The sequence below is a fragment of the Mizuhopecten yessoensis genome, unplaced genomic scaffold (assembly GCF_002113885.1).
Source record: "Mizuhopecten yessoensis strain PY_sf001 unplaced genomic scaffold, ASM211388v2 scaffold3961, whole genome shotgun sequence".
In the NCBI taxonomy this organism is placed as follows: Eukaryota; Metazoa; Mollusca; class Bivalvia; order Pectinida; family Pectinidae; genus Mizuhopecten; species Mizuhopecten yessoensis.
In genome coordinates, this window is record NW_018405306.1 from 938,911 (window position 1) to 957,921 (window position 19,011).

General features: G+C 35.7%; 1 protein-coding gene across 2 annotated transcripts; it reads right to left on the reverse strand.

Annotated features, from left to right (window-relative positions):
* Nucleotides 1–494: 494 nt before the first annotated feature.
* LOC110448238 (protein hairy-like) lies at nt 495–3,170 on the reverse strand. 2 transcript variants are annotated; one of them, XM_021494388.1, is made up of 4 exons: nt 3,044–3,170; nt 2,433–2,528; nt 892–1,420; nt 495–804 (listed from the first exon to the last, which is right to left on the reverse strand). In XM_021494388.1, the coding sequence occupies exons 1-4, from the start codon at nt 3,095–3,097 to the stop codon at nt 653–655; spliced, it is 831 nt and encodes a 276-aa protein (XP_021350063.1). In that variant the 5' UTR covers nt 3,098–3,170; the 3' UTR covers nt 495–652. The 2 variants fall into 2 exon arrangements, with proteins under 2 accessions (XP_021350063.1, XP_021350062.1); XM_021494387.1 differs by having other exon boundaries at nt 495–1,420.
* Nucleotides 3,171–19,011: the final 15,841 nt, after the last annotated feature.

Sequence of the window (19,011 nt, forward strand, 5' to 3'; positions counted from 1 at the left end):
CGCTCTTGGTTTGGAATTCGGCTGGTATTATCTTTGAGAAAAAGTGATTATTAACCAGAAATAAAACAGCACATTATTTCTTTATAAGCTGTAGGACGGGTCAACTTTCAAATCCAAGATTTCTTAGGTTTTACCTTGTATCTGCATGTAGGTCAACATATATACACCAAATAGAACAACCATTACCTTTCCCCGGATAAACGAATGAAGTGCATAAGAATGAAAAGTGATAGTGTTTTGACAAAATGAAGGTATTTTTTAGCGATGCAAGTCTGAAGCTATTTTATTTATCATCCTAGCGAGGAGCTATTTATAGAATTGTTGCGGTATGAAACGTTCAGAACTTTTCTGACAATGTAAATATGATCGAAGGATTTGCATATTTTTAAAATAATGAAATATTGACAAACAACAGCAACATAGAATCAATAAATGAAAAGACTATCAAGAAGAAAAAGAAAACGAAAAAGCACATCGTAAATTTAAATATTATATTGCACCCTTTATTATATCACAGAAAAAGCTATTTCAGGAAAAATCATGATCTATGAAAATTCATAGTTCTAACTAATTTGAGTAAGTCCATTGAGTTCATCATTTTGTCCCAATATTTTTAAATCAGTACTGTCTCTAAGTTCTTTTCGACCGGCAATCACCAAGGACGCCATACTGCTTCGTTGTTGTTATTGAGTTGGTCCATGTTATCATTTCCGGTCGGTGTGCTCCTTCCCGAGTTCATAGAACCGTTCAAATAACCCGGATGCTGTATGTGCTGCTGGCCGGATGTGACGTTATTTCCTTGACCTTGTCTTGCTGGCGACACGTTCATCATTGAATTTTCTTTGTTTATCTGATATTGTGACAGGCCGGATGTAACGTTGACTCCTTGACCTTGTCTTACTGGCGACACGTTCATCATTGAATTGTCTTTGTTTATCTGATAATGTGACAAAGATTCTGAAAATGTCATCTGTCCTGTTGTGTACACCGATTGCTGGCCCCGATAGGACATTGTTGCGTTTGCGTTTTGCGTTTTCAGCAAATAAACACTATTTTGATTTGGAATTGATCCCATATTTGACCCCGATACCGGAATATCTATAGATAAACCTTCTCCGTATGTCCTAGAGTTATACTCGTTTCCTTCTGTTCGAGATTCAGTAAGTCGGCTGTTCATCACTCGAACGCACCTGGTCAAGTGATCACTCAGCCTCGATTTCACATCAGGTGTCGCTCCTTCTTCGTTACCTAGGTAACGCATCACCTCGGTTGCGCACTCGTTGAACCCCGTCCTGTATTTGTTTCGCCTCATATCAGTTGTGGAGTCAACACACTGCTGCTGTTGATGTTGGGTATTACGTAAATAATTTACTGTCATTTCCAAGATGTCTGCCTTCTCTAGTTTCGAAATCTGTGCACTCTGCAAAAATATAAGAAAACGAATGAATTATTTTTACGAAATGATAACTTGACGATGGAACTTAATTGTCCAGAAATATCCTACTAAAATTAAATACGATATCATTCAGTTCTGTCCACAAGATCATGAACATTTTAACATTACATATATGTCACCAGATACGAAACTACCAGAGCATCTCTGATAAATCGGTACTGTACGGTTAAAAACCAAAGGACCGGGAAAGCCTTATACCCAATTTTCACGAATTGTTATCGTTCTAACCCCAGACGACAATATTGTGCTCTATAAATTACCTCTCCACTAGAGATGTTAACAAAAATGGTTTGTATCCGATTTTTTCGTGCGATTAGTTATTGACAGAACTGCTGTAGTAAACAAGACCAGTTCCAGTCTACATGATAATTTTCTTGCCTGTGGACTCGAGCAAGTCTTGAGTTTTGTTGATTTATGGCCAATGGGCACACATTGCGTGGCCTTGCTCACTGATAATTAGTGAGACTGAGTAATCGAAACGTCTAAATATTGGTTCGGTTTGTCTAGAAAAGATAACAGGTAACCCAGAGCACTCAAATATTTTGTATGCGTATGTCATTATAATAAGATATCCATAAGGCCAATACAGAAAGAAAGGATGTTGCAGCAGCCGTGTTTGGACCTTAATTGATGTCGATGTGTTCAGAGTATTATTTGACGTTTTAAATTTTTAGATTAACTCTTGGTGAAGTAATCCCCCCTCCCTCCCCTGTGAAAGTATATACTAGGTTTATATACCCATGCGATTTCTGTGGAAAGAGTAGACGCAAAGAAGCCACTGCGAAGCGTTCGAGGCCACATCTTTTTTTCTCTCCTACCCGCTTTCTATTCTAAACAGTTTAACTGGCTTCCCTCGCTCTATCTTAACCGTGCTACTGTCCTTAATGAACTTATTGTGTTGATGGGCCATTAAACCAGTAAACCACAATCAAACAAATTGGACCCAAAAAGCACGAGAGTAGATTAATGTACTTACATCACGTTTCATAGCCTCCAGAACGAGGCTCTTGAGTTGTGTGAGACAGTGATTAATCCGAGCTCGCCTCTTTTTCTCCATCATTGGTTTGTTAATCTGCAAAACAGAATACGACAATGAAAAAAACCCATCTAGCGCATCACAGAATACCAAATAACTGTATAACACATTTTCACATCCCCCCCCCCCCCCCCCCCCCCATAAAAAGTAAGGTTGTTCCAGGAATCGGATAATCTGTTTCTCTCATATTACGGTGGTAAATAGGGACGAGTTGACCACGGAATTAGTTCTGTCTGTCAAGTTCCATGATGTAACCTCTCGCACGTGCGATATCACTGTCAGCATGTTAGGCAATTCAAAATTTATTTCAGCTAAGCGATTCGTGAATTCTGCATGTCATTTATAGCAACATTTTTTGATAATGCTATGTATCAAAAGGTAAAATTACGCGAAATTATTTGCATAGGTCTCTGTTGAAATAAAGTTGAATGAACCTAAAGATATATATTAACGTTATTGTACCAAAACACCAATTACATACGTCAGACGTGTATATGTTTATTTATATCTATTTCCATTCCGTGGCATAGTTGGTAGAAAAATATAATTACCTTTCGCAACGAGTCGTCCTTTTTTGGTGTGTACATTTCCGAATCCGAAGACATCTTTGCAAATCCCAAGTTAATAAAAGTTCCAATATTTCAGTGTTTCAATGTAAAAGTCACAAATTGTTCTGCTTGTAACATTGAATCACCCGCAATAAATAGCCAGGAATCGGTACAGCCATTCCCGTACAACGGACCAATCACCAGCCAGCTTACATAACCCCTGTGGCGGAGTATTCTTTCCTCATTGGTTTAACAAAGGGAATCCCCGCCATGAGCGTGGATGGTGTTTACCTAGGTTTTCGGCTGTCAAAGCCACGCGACCTGTGTCAGCAAATAGCCACGCCCACTGTGATGACCAACAGCGGGTAGCATTGGAATTACGGCCCCAGTTCTACTCGATCGCCACATCGAGTGCCTGTGGAGATTTTACAATGCAATCAAAATGCCATCACATTTTATTAATCGGAAAATTAACGCCCAGCAAGAGGTCCGCTAAAACGGTCACTCAGTCAAGTAAATTTACGTCAGTTTTAAAGGGGAATTTGCAGGCGTTGGACATGTTTAAATGGAAATGACGTCAAGGGTTGTACATAGTTAAGCGCTCCCACACACATATATAATGTTTATAATTAAACTCCCCTTTAGATTTTTAGCTTGACTATATGACTGACGACAAAAAGAAAAAAAGAAATCCGAAAAAAAAAAGATATACACATAATTTTTCCGTTGTATTCGTGAACTCATAACGATACCGTACCTTGTCTCCTTCTTAATTTCCTGCATATAACATATACCTGTCGTATTATTTTTAACTCTAGATCATAAATAATTTCAAAGTCATAGGTTGTATAATATTTTTTTCTCGATTTTATTAATCTAAAACAACAAACCTTACAAGTTATAAACTATACACGACGTTTAATATTGTTGTTAGCGTCTTGATATAATTTTGAATTTATCTACATAAGGCTTGCGTTTCGCTGTAATTTTATACAGAATGCCAACAAGTTTCGGTATCGATGGACCAAAATTGTCAAAACGGAAATTTAGACAAAACCGTGATGTAGGATGAATATAAACCGCGTGGGGAGCACCAATGCCTATGTCTATTACAAAACTGCCACGGTATCGCGTTACGTTTTAATGCTATTTACCGTGGTGGCAGAATTCTCTTGTAACCTACCTCGCGGTATCTATCATAATTTATGCATGTATTTACATGTTTATCATCATTTCATACTTGTCAAAATCAAGTGCATACAAATTCGTAATTATCCTTGCCGTAACCAAGCAACGCACGTGCAAAGATTCACGTTTACGTATGCAACGTGTATATATTGTATTACATGTCGAACAACAGCACGTGCTAAATTTATGCTAATAACGCTCGTCAGTGTCCAGTCTTGACCACTGCTGACGGTACACTGACAGTAAACAGATGCTAATTACCAGCAGTCTAACTCCGAAGTTGAGCGGTCAGAATCAAGATACGGCGATTGCAGGAGTTGTCATACCTCCAAAATGACCGGTGTCAAATATATTGTGAATATGCAGAGCCTTGTATCTGTCCGAAGTGGCATTTGTTGATAAATTAGGATTACACTGAATAACTTGACGAAAATGCTAGATTTCTTTAAAGAAATTAATAGATATGTTTATTTTTTTTGCGTACTCGAGGATGTCATGACGTATAATTCTATCTCCCATCCCAACCTCCTTCTCTTTTCGCCTCTACTCATAAACACAAACGAATTACTGCAGGTTTCTTTTTCAAATATGAGAGTTGTAACATCAAAATGTCTTCAGTATCATATGTATTTTATTAGATTGAAATACCAAAGTGTATATCCCTACCATTGTTTGATAATATGGGCGTGATACATGATAAAATAAGCACAAGGATGTGTGATAAGAGATGATAGCTATGTTACATAAAAAATCCCAGTTATGAAACTGAATTATTCAAAATGTTTCATAATATATGTTTTAAAAAGAAGACAGAGTACTTTAAAACTTACATTTAATTTCACAAATAAATCCGTAAAGGTCTCGTTACACGATGAAACTGCTGTTTTTTCTGCTCCTTTTGTAAAAGTATGGAGAAGCGTAAAACATTTTCTTTAGCAACTAAAATTAAAAGAATAATAATACAGCCCACCAACACATTTACTAAAGAAATCAATACATATTTTTGGTATATGCATCCTATAGAAGTTTGCAGATATTGGAACTAGAATGTGAATGAAACAAAAATCAGAGTTTATTGTTTAACTGCTTTTTACAACACTGCCGTTTGTTTATAAACAATAACAGTGTTTGTTTCAATGTAACTCAAAGAAGTGTACTCAATATTGAAGGATTGACCTTCATTTTTACGGAGTATACGGTAGTATGAACGCAGTTTGCAACGAACTAATTCTATGATGCGCATAAGTATATAATCGTATACGCGGAAAATGAAACAGTGATGTAAAATTGTATGTATACGCGATACAAGGCTATTTGTACTTCATTTCAATGATAAACACCTTCAAATAAAATATTTTAGTAGCGGTATTCTTTATTGAAACCGGATGGTATTCTTGGATTTTTATTCAATTCGCCGGAACATACTTTGTTTTGATAACAGTGCATTGTAACGTGAAAAGGACACACTTCAAAATCACCATACAAGGATTTTGGTAAGTCAACAATCTTAGGAAACAATTCAATTGGCGCGTGCGTCTATCGGGTCTTAACATCTAAAAGGTACAAGGTCATCCGACAAAGGAAATCCTGGATACGCCGATCCCGTAAATAACCATACTGTTTACCGGCGATTACATACGGATAAGCAAACAGATACTTATCGGCCAATGCCCGCCATCTTTCTCTCATCTAGTCACGCGAACAAGCAAACAATGTAGATAATAGATAAATATTTATCCAAGATTTATCAGGAGTGTTAATCACAAAAATATTGCTCCAATTTTCTAGAAAATCCACTTTTTACAGGTGATTAACACGTGTGTCCAAGGAGATCAATAAATCGATATTATCACAGGTAAGTTTGGCGGCCCGTGTGATGTCTTTGTTCCACCTGTCGGAGCGTACAGGTACATTTCCTAAATAGGGGTTTCAGAAAACAATTACTCCGTACCTATTATCGCCCCAGCGCCCTCTATACGCGCCCGCGGTTCCTTTGAGGGGACAGCACAAGTGCCGTTACAGATAAGCCCCTAACACTTACTCGAGAAGTAGGTGTGAATGGCGAGGACGGATCCTTTGGGAGCTACTGGTCTTTGTCACGCTTACAATACACCCTTGATCGGTCATTTTACGACCGGTACAATGGGAAATCGGAACTGTGGGAAAGTCAGCTAACGTTCCAGACACTTGTAGTTGTAACGTCGTTTTTCATGATCCTCCGTACATAAATATCCGGCTTCCAACGTCCGTTGCTGTGTCTATATTTTTACAGTGTTGTTTGGCCCAAACATGACATAATTGTCGATGGGATGTAAACAATACAAAAACGAACAAAACAATCACTACTTGCCTTTACCCTTTGTTGACATGTACATGTCTGTCTGACGTGCACCTGCAAAGCTTCATATGTATCAATTATATACTTTTATCGCGAACAAATATTATTTAGGCTTAGTGTTAACATTTTCATAATCGCGGAAAAACGCAAGCACACGTTCCAGCATTGAGGCTTCAAGTTTAATATAAAATTTGTTTCAATAATTGTCATTTCTTTAATTGATTGAAACATATGTTATTACGTCAAAAAAGCAATCGAATTGGACAAAATTTATAACAATACCACAAAGACCCTTTACACAACGTTAACTCTTTTATCGTGACTAATTTAGACCAAGAATATTACATATTACAGATAACGATGAATATGATTTTGCATGAAACAAAAGAATTACACGTAATGTCAGAAAATCTATTAAGGAAATACTGAGAGTCCAAAAAAAAAAAAAAAAATGATATAAAGTGCAATTTGCTATCATTTTACCGAAACCTTTCGCTTGGTTTGAAGCAATTTTTGCACATTTCTGGAAATAGTAGATTTCATTGGTTTCTACCGACAGGTCTTCATGTTCAAGGAAAAGCAAGACTGTGTCAAAAACAACATTCAGTGTGTAGGCATTAGTTATCTAAAATGGATTAAGTCTCATGGAAAAGAAATGAAAAAATAGAGAAATCTCGGTAGTAGAATTACAATTGATATTTTGATTCTATGTGCTAGTGCAGCCAAGTTTTCTTTACGCATTAAAAGTATTGGCTTCAAAAAGATAGATTAACCTTGGAAAATTTACTTGCAATTTTGAAAACTCATTTTAAACGTTAAATGTAGTACAGGTGAAATAGGCAGATATTAACTTATCATTGAATGCAAACACACAACGATTATGTTTTGGTATGCACTGCTAGTTTGATACCTTCAAATAAGTTGGCTACAGAATTGCACATACATTGCAGTACAACTTGAATGTACAAAACTGTCAAAATGCAGAAATATCTCGTTTCAGAAAAGTTTCTTTTCGTTTCCGTTTTTACGCATGTGACGATAATGTTTATTACTATCGCATACTAATATTAGTTTTACTCTTCCTGATAAACGAGTCAAATTAATACAAAAAATAGGACGAGTTGGTTATTTAAAATTTACTGTTATCTAGTGGTTTCTGCTAAACTTCTTCTCTTCTTCTTCTTCTTCTTCTTGACCTTTCATTTTCAGATCGGTCAACGGCCTCTGATTCGTCGAAATTAGATATTTTTCAATTTTGCTCATGTGCAAATGTTTACATGAAGGAAAGAATAGCCTAATTTAGTATAAACTATATATTTTTTTTCCATTTTTTATCCTAATAATATATTTGCATATACGAATAGAAAATAGCTGATCTTAGTCACGTACTATTATAGGCACTGAGTTAAAATTTTCCAGGTAGCAAATATTTTAGTAGAGTAAACTACATGCACACTAAGAGTTTTTACTTTATTTAATGACCAAATGATTAGAGGTTGAAAAATGTCGTTTACAGTTATAGGGTTTATCAACATTTGAACAACTGGGACAAGAACTTATGAACGTGAATCCAATTATATTTTGTTGTGATAAAATAGATATAATCAACATAAGCTGAATGAATCGAAGTGGCATTCGTTGGTATTTTTCTCCCCAACTTTTTCTCACAATCATTATCTGTTCTAAACCATCATTTACATGTTAAATGATTCTTAATAATATGTCAATGGTATTGTTCCTATTAGCAACGTTTTTACAATGTTAAATAATACCATATGTCACATTAACGCATTGCTTCACAAATAAAGGGAGGTAACTTATAAAAGCTTTTTGCTTGCTATCTGATCCCGCTACATATGTTAAAACACGTGTTTTGTATTACCGCTGTTTATTGTAAAGATGAGCTTACAAGTTTATTTATTTTCTCATATCTCAATGTATATGAATGATTAGTATATAATGTCTGGAGTGTGGATGTCTGTAAAAGGTGATTTCTTATTTTTATATGATTAATAAGATTAATATTGAATCATAATTTTTCAAATCACTTGGATCGTAACATCAAACCTATTTTTAATACAACAAGAAAAGACTGTTGCCATGGGCGAAGTGTTTTAGGTTAAAGGGACGAACTTGTACTTCCTTATCTGAAATAATATATTAGATGTATTTCAATATGTCAAATGGTACGAGTCATTCTGACCAACGGTATGGGGGCGATACTGTATAGCGAGAAAAAAAATGGCGCGAGTTACTTGTGTAGTCCGTCTGTTCGAAGAATGAGGGGGAGAGGGGTATTTTTGCTATTGTTGCAGTTTATTTACATAACATTTTGAATCAAGATTTGTTTTAGGATGTTGTTGTTTGGTATGGTTGGTTCCCCAGGGGTCTGATATTGATGCGGGCAATGACAATGACAATTGTTTTGACAATTGTTTTATTCTCATAAACAATAACAATAAAGTGTAGAGAATACATATATACAAATGGGTGGCAATAATACATGGTGGAACAGGATGGACATTAGTATTGTAAATTAATTATGTCATTAATATCGGTAATAAATTTAGCCAATGATGTCAATTCATGTTGTGTTACATAATTGAATAATGTATGGTATTTAAATGTGTTTGGTCTTTCATAATAATATCTGGACATATGTTTTCGCCTACTATTGAGAATTGGTTGATGTGTACGTGTAAACAGATAATGAAATTCGTCGCCAACTTACAATACGCTTTGGCTAGTTTCGGAGGGAGTTCTAGTAAGTACTTTTCTAAACAAAGTTCGTACTTATATATTCTATAATTTGTTCCTTTCGGAGAAGTATACATTTCATTACTCCAGTTTGATATAAATTTTCCTTTTAGTTTATAAAATATGGTACTTTTTAGCCCATGTATACTTTGAAACTCTTGGCTATTAAATATATGTATCAGACTGCATTCTTCAAAAATACTTTTCACATATTTTAGCCATGATGATTCATAATTTGATAAAATTGCTAACAGTTTATTACTTAATTTATTCTGGTTGTTTTTTGTCAATTTAGCACAAAATCCGACCATTCTTACTTTGACNGGTACTGGCTGCAAGGCGATGGTTTTTCTCCGGGTACTCCGGCTTTTCTTCGCCACCGCAACCTGGCACGTCCTTAAATGACCATAACTGTTAATATGCCGTAAAACACAAATAAACTGACATTGATGCAGTGCATTAAAATATATTTTATCTTCAAATGTCATAATGTGTTTCTGAGACATATTATTTATGTTTGCTTAAGTCTTAAGATTAAAATTTTTGGTTTGAAAGTCATAAAAGCAACTGCATCATTTGCTCTATAGAGTTGTGATATTTATCAAGGGTATTCCCTACGGAACCACTTTGATGCAGTCCACTCAAGACAGCAGGGACCCCCCCCCCNCATTGACTAATCAAAATTTTGTTTTTGACCATTATTTTTTATGCCACCCTCTCCAGCTTAAAATTTCAGAGTAATTGATGAAAAACACCATAAATATAACAGCTGTTTTTTTTTCTCCATCTGGAGTAAAGACGGTTATGTTTTACTTGTAGGTTACCTAGGGGTCCAACTTTGTTGTGAGGCAGTTGTTACAGAGTCGATAATTTGTTTCCGTATTTATTTTACTTCGCATTCCGGAAAGTTTTCCAACGCGTTTTATTTGTGTTTCAGGTATACAAAATGTTCAGTTTGCTAAAATTAAACAAATTCTCTCAATAACATATTCCCAAAGTCATTTTCATGAAAATTCGGCAAAACTGGGTTTTGTCACATTACAGTTCAACAGAAACATCACAAACGGTTTGCCGATAACAGCCGTTAAGTGCGCAAACATCGCGTGACGTCACACCTGCTTTCTAAGAAATCGGTAAGATACAAGATACTTTATGTAAACATATTATCAAAGGGGCAGCTACCTCTAGTCGACCTTAGGCACTCTAACACCACTTTGTGTGCACACGGGAAAATTACACCGACAAAAGCACACTTTATTTATCCTCTTATTCCTTTATCGCCCGTGATTATTTATAAGATAATGCGTGTTTATTTGTTGTTAGCCTTTCTCTGTTGACATAAAGTCGTATATATACGGATATATATACAATTACAATCGGAAACCGCGCATGTTAAGTAGTGTGTAAATTAGCATACTGGTCAAATAGACCACGTAATTCCGGAACTAAACACATGTACAGACAGTGTGAGATATGTGTGACAGACACGTTAGCTCAGAATGTAGATCGTTTTACTGATATATAAATGATGTATATTATTATTATTTAATATGCGCAATTCGCAGAAATTGTCAGTGTTTTTAGTTTAAACATATTCATTGCCAAGAGTAGACAAGAGATTAGGCACAAGTTATAACAACTTATCAACGCCTTCTCCCAATATATATACATTTTGAATGACGTTAAAATAATGACAATAAACATATACAATTGTTATTACAATTTGAACTCAAAATCTCTTGCTGGATTTAATAAAGTTTTGCACATATCTAAAACTATTTGAGTTAAGGTCCTAGGAAAATTGTGAATTGCCAAACAAAAGTATTTCTAAATTTAACGCAACATTCAAATTATTTAAATTGTCAGAGTCCTTTAGTAATCAAGTTCAAGTTCTTTATTACTTTAAGTCTTTCGACTCATCAGTTACAAAGTAACAGAAAGACGATTAGTATAGTGTATACTGTCCCTGATTAAACGTAGTATTAATCGTCTGTCTCAGCTATGAAACTAAACTGTCATTAACCAACATTTTTTTTACAAAAGTTAGCATTATACCGCAATACATTTGTATGTTCATTCGCTTATTTTGTGGTTTTCTCCAGTAACCAGGTAACTTCACGTCGTGACGTCATTCGTCACGTGGGGTTACTGCCCGTTGTGGAACAGTTGAAAAAAAACTATCACTCCAGTTAGGAGAGAAGAACCCTACAGCAGCTACTGAAGAAATGCATATATGATTTAAACAATCTATAAATGACCAGATTTGACCAGTGATGACCAGCTATTGTGTCTGCTGATCAAGATATATGTATATATGTTGACCTACATTTCTACAGTATTAAAATAGCTACTGTTCATCCTTTCATCGATCAAGTTGCAGCAACTTGCATAATAAACATGTATAAACCGGTCTCCGAACGATGTATCGATATGTAAAAAAAAACGCTACGTTATATTGTGATTATATGGCAAGGCCAGTACATTACCCTATAAAGGATGTGCCCCGCCCCCTCTAGGTTCATTAAGGTGAGCGACCATAAACATATAATCTTGTTCTTCGTAAGCAATTAATGTCTATTCTACTACTGACCCCCTTTTTTTCGTGTCCATACACTGTCTTGTGGTCATTATCTCTAATGACCGATGAATGACCAGCGTGACCAACTCTGTTACAGTAAAAATGCATAACAACATGAGGCGCTTTAAGGGGAAGTTATAATAATTATCTATAAACAATAATATGTCCACGCGCATTTTGCGACTTATTACGTTTTGACAGATTAAACATGGATTCAATAAATTGAGTTATTAATATTAATTTTCTTTTAATTTAATTATTTCTTATGGCACTGTTTCAGTAGCAAAATAGACATAGAAACACAATTTCCGTATTCCCTTACAGAGACCTCATTCATTTGCTTCATTACTGGACATTTTTTTTCCAGAAACTATATTTAATGCTTGGCTGTGATGTTTTGTTGGCATTTGAACACTAGGGCGACAATGAAGCACTTGTTGGTGGCCAGTTTGGTGTTGGCGTCAGTTTTATCTTCAGTCACGGCAAGACTTGTGCACATGAGTGAGGTGTTCGTTCTGATGTCGATCATGGATCCAGACTGGGGTAAGTTTTACTACATCAATATAATAAATTGTCAATAAAACATATTTTATCACGGAGACAATACATTTTCGTACCAAATTTTGGATTACAATACTACTATCTCCTTATTTGCTGTTTTTATTGTATCCATTTATTATGAATTAGATAAAATACGTTTTAAGTGTTTTTAAAATGCACATTTAGCAATATTGTCTGTGCAAAATATTAGCAAAAATAAAAATATAGAAATAGGATTCCGTTTGTTCAAGCTCAGTTCAAATTATAAAAGAAAGGTTTTCATCTTGCAATTGCGTGTCATTCGAATGATGAACGTGAAGGTAATTCTGTTTTATCTTTGAACAGTGAATAAAATAAGTTCTGCATGGACTATTATAAATGTAGTTCATAACTGTTCTAAAGTAAGATATTATTTCAATTAAAATGATGTATTCCTAGCTTCATTTTCATCTATTTGAATATAAAATATTTTCAATTGTTTATGACAGAATCCGTATTTCTTGTCTGTCTAGAGATATGTATTTTTCTATTATCCATGTCAAGATCCGTATTTCTATTGTCCATGTCAAGATCCGTATTTCTGTTGTTTGTGTCCAGATCCGTATTTCTGTTGTTGGTGTCCAGATCCGTGTTTCTGTTGTTGGTGTCAAGATCCATGTTTCTGTTGTTGGTGTGCAGATCCATGTTTCTGTTGTTTGTGTCCAGATCTGTGTTTCTGTTGTTGGTGTCCAGATACGTGTTTCTGTTGTTGGTGTCCAGATGCGTATTTGTGTTGTTCGTGATAAAAACCATATTTCTATTGGTTGTGTCCAGATAAGCATATCAGTGTTTTGTATTCAGACATACACTCTGATCTTCATACTCAAAAAAGTATTATATCCGTTGTCTGGATCAAGATACATATTTCTGTCATCCGAGTTCAAATACGTATTTCTGTTCTTAATGTCCAGTATATATTTCTGTCATCCAAGTTCAAATAAGTATTTTTTACTCTTAATGTCCAGTATATATTTGTCTCCCGTTTCTAGATACGGTTTTTTTCTTTCGTATCCTGATCGTGTTGTTTTTGTCTGTTGTTGGTGTCCAGATCCGTATTTGTGTTGTTCGTGATAAAATCCATATTTCTATTGGTTGTGTCCAGATAAGCATATCAGTGTTTTGTATTCAGACATACACTCTGATCTTCATACTCAAAAAAGTATTATATCCGTTGTCTGGATCAAGATACATATTTCTGTCATCCGAGTTCAAATACGTATTTCTGTTCTTAATGTCCAGTATATATTTCTGTCATCCAAGTTCAAATAAGTATTTTTTACTCTTAATGTCCAGTATATATTTGTCTCCCGTTTCTAGATACGGTTTTTTTCTTTCGTATCCTGATCGTGTTGTTTTTGTCTGTTGTTGGTGTCCAGATCCGTGGTTCTGTTGTTGGTGTCCAGATCCGTGTCTCTGTTGTTGGTGTCCAGATCCGTGGTTCTGTTGTTGGTGTCCAGATCCGTTTTTCTGTTGTTGGTGTCCAGATCCGTTTTTCTGTTGTTTGTGTCCAGATCCGTATTTCTGTTGTTTGTGTCCAGATCCGTTTTTCTGTTGTTGGTGTCCAGATCCATGATTCTGTTGTTGGTGTCCAGATCCGTGCTTCTGTTGTTGGTGTCCAGATCCGTTTTTCTGTTGTTGGTGTCCAGATCCGGACTTCTGTTGTTGGTGTCCAGATCCGTATTTCTGTTGTTAGTGTCCAGATCCGTGTTTCTGTTGTGTGTGTCCAGATCCGTGTTTCTGTTGATGGAGTCCAGATCCGTGTTTTTGTTGTTTGTGTCCAGATCCGTGTTTGTGTTTTTTGTGTCCAGATCCGTGTTTCTGTTCTTGGTGTCCAGATCCGTGTTTCTGTCGTTTGTGTCCAGATCCGTGTTTCTGCTGTTGGTGTCCAGATCCGTGTTTCTGTCGTTTGTGTCCAGATCCGTGTTTCTGTTCTTCGTGTTCAGATCCGTGTTTCTGTTGTTTGTGTTCAGATCCGTGTTTCTGTTGTTGGTGACCAGATCCATGTTTCTGTTGTTTGTGTCCAGATCTGTGTTTCTGTTGTTTGTGTCCAGATCTGTGTTTCTGTTGTTGGTGTCCAGATGCGTATTTGTGTTGTTCGTGATAAAATCCATATTTCTATTGGTTGTGTCCAGATAAGCATATCAGTGTTTTGTATTCAGACATATATTCTGATCTGCATATTCAAATAAGTATTATATCCGTTGACTGGTTCAAGATACATATTTCTGTCATCCGAGTTCAAATACGTATTTCTGTTCTTAATGTCCAGTATATATTTCTGTCATCCAAGTTCAAATAAGTATTTTTTACTCTTAATGTCCAGTATATATTTGTCTCCCGTTTCTAGATACGCTTTTTTTCTTTCGTATCCTGATCGTGTTGTTTTTGTCTGTTGTTGGTGTCCAGATCCGTATTTCTTTTGTTTGTGTCCAGATCCGGTTTTCTGTTGTTTGTGTCCAGATCCGAGTTTCTGTTGTTGGTGTCCAGATCCGTATTTGTGTTGTTCGTGATAAAAACCATATTTCTATTGGTTGTGTCCAGATAAGCATATCAGTGTTTTGTATTCAGACATACACTCTGATCTTCATACTCAAAAAAGTATTATATCCGTTGTCTGGATCAAGATACATATTTCTGTCATCCGAGTTCAAATACGTATTTCTGTTCTTAATGTCCAGTATATATTTCTGTCATCCAAGTTCAAATAAGTATTTTTTACTCTTAATGTCCAGTATATATTTGTCTCCCGTTTCTAGATACGGTTTTTTTCTTTCGTATCCTGATCGTGTTGTTTTTGTCTGTTGTTGGTGTCCAGATCCGTGATTCTGTTGTTTGTGTCCAGATCCGTTTTTCTTTTGTTGGTGTCCAGATCCGTGTTTCTGCTGTTCGCGTCCAGATCCGTGTTTCTGTTGTTTTTGTCCAGATCCGTGTTTCTGTTGTTTTTGTCCAGATCCGTGTTTCTGTTGTTGGTGTCAAGATCCATGTTTCTGTTGTTGGTGTGCAGATCCATGTTTCTGTTGTTTGTGTCCAGATCTGTGTTTCTGTTGTTGGTGTCCAGATGCGTATTTGTGTTGTTCGTGATAAAATCCATATTTCTATTGGTTGTGTCCAGATAAGCATATCAGTGTTTTGTATTCAGACATACACTCTGATCTTCATACTCAAAAAAGTATTATATCCGTTGTCTGGATCAAGATACATATTTCTGTCATCCGAGTTCAAATACGTATTTCTGTTCTTAATGTCCAGTATATATTTCTGTCATCCAAGTTCAAATAAGTATTTTTTACTCTTAATGTCCAGTATATATTTGTCTCCCGTTTCTAGATACGGTTTTTTTCTTTCGTATCCTGATCGTGTTGTTTTTGTCTGTTGTTGGTGTCCAGATCCGTATTTCTTTTGTTTGTGTCCAGATCCGTGTTTCTCTTGTTGGTGTCCAGATCCGTGTTTCTCTTGTTGGTGTCCAGATCCGTGTTTCTATTGTTGGGGTTCAGATCCGTGTTTCTGTTGTTGGTGTACAGATCCGTGTTTCTGTTGTTGGTGGCCAGATCCATGTTTCTGTTGTTTGTGTCCAGATCTGTGTTTCTGTTGTTTGTGTCCAGATCCGGGTTTCTGTTGTTGGTGTCCAGATCCGTTTTTCTGTTGTTTGTGTTCAGATTCGTGTTTCTGTTGTTTGTGTCCAGAGCCGTGTTTCTGTTGTTGGTGTCCAGACCCGTGTTTCTGTTGTTTGTGTCCAGATCTGTGTTTCTGTTGTTTGTGTCCAGATCTGTGTTTCTGTTGTTGGTGTCCAGATCCGTGTTTCTGTTGTTGGTTTCCAGATCCGTGTTTCTGTTGTTGGTGTCCAGATCCGTATTTGTGTTGTTCGTGATAAAAACCATATTTCTATTGGTTGTGTCCAGATAAGCATATCAGTGTTTTGTATTCAGACATATATTCTGATCTTCATATTCAAATAAGTATTATATCCGTTGTCTGGATCAAGATACATATTTCTGTCATCCGAGTTCAAATACGTATTTCTGTTCTTAATGTCCAGTATATATTTCTGTCATCCAAGTTCAAATAAGTATTTTTTACTCTTAATGTCCAGTATATATTTGTCTCCCGTTTCTAGATACGGTTTTTTTCTTTCGTATCCTGATCGTGTTGTTTTTGTATCAAGATACGCATTTCTATTCTCAATGTCCACGAAAATATTTTTGTTCTCGGTGTCCAGATACCTATCTTTTTTCTTGAGATCGAGTTGCGCATTTCTATTCTCGATTAAGAGATACGTATCCTTTCTGTTGTCCGGGTCCAGAGCCATATTTCTGTTCTGGATCCAGATATGTGTTTCTGTTGTCCGGGTCCAGAGCCATATTTCTGTTCTGGATCCAGATATGTGTTTCCGTTGTCCGGATCCAGAGCCATATTTCTGTTCTGGATCCAGATATGTGTTTCCGTTGTCTGGGTCCAGAGCCATATTTCTGTTGTCTGTTTCAAGCTATATGTTTCTGTTGTCCGGGTCTTTATACGTAACTCTGTTGTTCCTTTTTTGATATGTGGTTCTGTTATCCGTCACTGGAAACATATTTCTGATATCTGTAACTTCAACCAGTACTGTTTTTTTTTGCTTTTATTTCAGGTAACCGGACTAATTCTAACGAAGTGGCGTGTAAGGTTTGCTTAGAGGAGGACAATTTTATGTGCTTCAATCAGTACTGTGTTGATAACAATACTTAGCGACAACTGAACTGAGCAAAAAACCGAAATGTCCAAAACGAATAGCCCCATTTTCTACGAGGAAGGAAAATACTTGAACCCCCGTTGATTTGAAGACAAAAAAACCGATAAAATATTCGGTGTTTTTGCAAAACCAGCCGGCATGGGAGATAACTCGTACGTCTGCTCAGACTTAAAATGAATTGTTTTGTCGACAGTGTTTTAAAATGAAATGTTTTTATTGATACATAAACGTTATTTTTACCTGTTGGCATATTGTTTGTTCTTTTAAAATTCATTCCGACCAGGCAATGATTTAGAACTATACCCCGGACAGAAGCCGGTCAGGGTTAACTCGTATGCTTTCCGTGAATATTGTGATCGTCATGGATGCAAGCGTTTTGAAGACGTATTTGCAAAGATCATCTGCATATTCACACAGTGTGATCTACATACTTTTATGATGTCATCAATATCAATGGTTATAGATTATATAATATCACAAACTTAAAACGATTTCGATAAAACTACGGAGAATTTAAAATTTGGATGACGTTGTATGTAAGATAACAGCATGAAGTACGCCTGCCGTGATCAAAACTGTAAAGAATCTTCATTCAAACTGATTTGTTACTTATACAGATTTTGATACAAATGACAAAATCTAAAAATTACCGTTTTCACAATTCTTACATCTGTCATTACACTCGCCAATTCGTCACAAGAACATACGAAAGGTCCAAGCAATCTACAAATACAATTTCTCTTCTTCTTTTGGCTAGTAAAAGCACACGCTTGACATTACTAATAACGGATGACGAAAATGACGCCAGAATGAGGTTTTATGTTTATTTGATTCAGTTTAAGTAAAATAAATATTTTTCTCTAACATTATATGGAAATAAAAACATGTCATAAGAATTGTCAAAACCTGTTGGATATTTAGCTCATAATTTTGAAAACTTAGAAACCAGAAAAAAGCAAACACGTCCAAAGGGCTATTTGATTTGAATATCTTTTTATTTTGCATTTTTTTCATAAAAATCTAAGATTCAGGATTTCAACATTTTTTAGGTTATGACGTATTAAGATTTTTCACATTGTCGATACAGATGCATTGCTTTATTCCTTATTATAAGTTTATTTGAAAGTAAGATTTGAATTACAATGTTTAAGCTTTGTTTAATAGTAACTTTTAGCAGAATCAATAATAGAAACCAAGAACAAATTTATTAAAAGTAGTTTAGAGATTACAATAATCCAAAATGTAATTTTCGTGGCCCTTTTAGCGATGGTTCCCATTACGTTTGATTTGTAAAAAAAGTAACTAAGTACCAGACATACTTATGAGGAATAGATGAGACAAAACAATGATACCAATTTTCCTTTTATTTTTGCAGTGACAGACTTGTCGCTGTAGATACAAATGACAGCAAATCTAGTACTCTTTTTCACTATGTTATGTCGATTTTACATCGTTTATGAATGTTTGAATCGACTTCCAGGACTCATTGAAGCCTACTAATATAAGACATACTCCAGTAATCCCCCACGGCTACAGAGCTGGAACAGCAGAACTTGGTCTGCCAAACCGGAAGTCGATCCAAACGATTAAACTCCGTGCGGAATCCATCCATATAACCGCATATCGAAAGAGATAGATATATTACGACCAAACATAAATCGAAATCTACATTATTTTAAAGAATACCATTTCAAATACTTTTCATTTATAAATATACTTTTCAAGTAACATATATGAAATGATCAGGGTCTTTTAAATGCATGGATATTCTAAACTAAGGCTTCACTCAACTCGTTGAGCGCGAA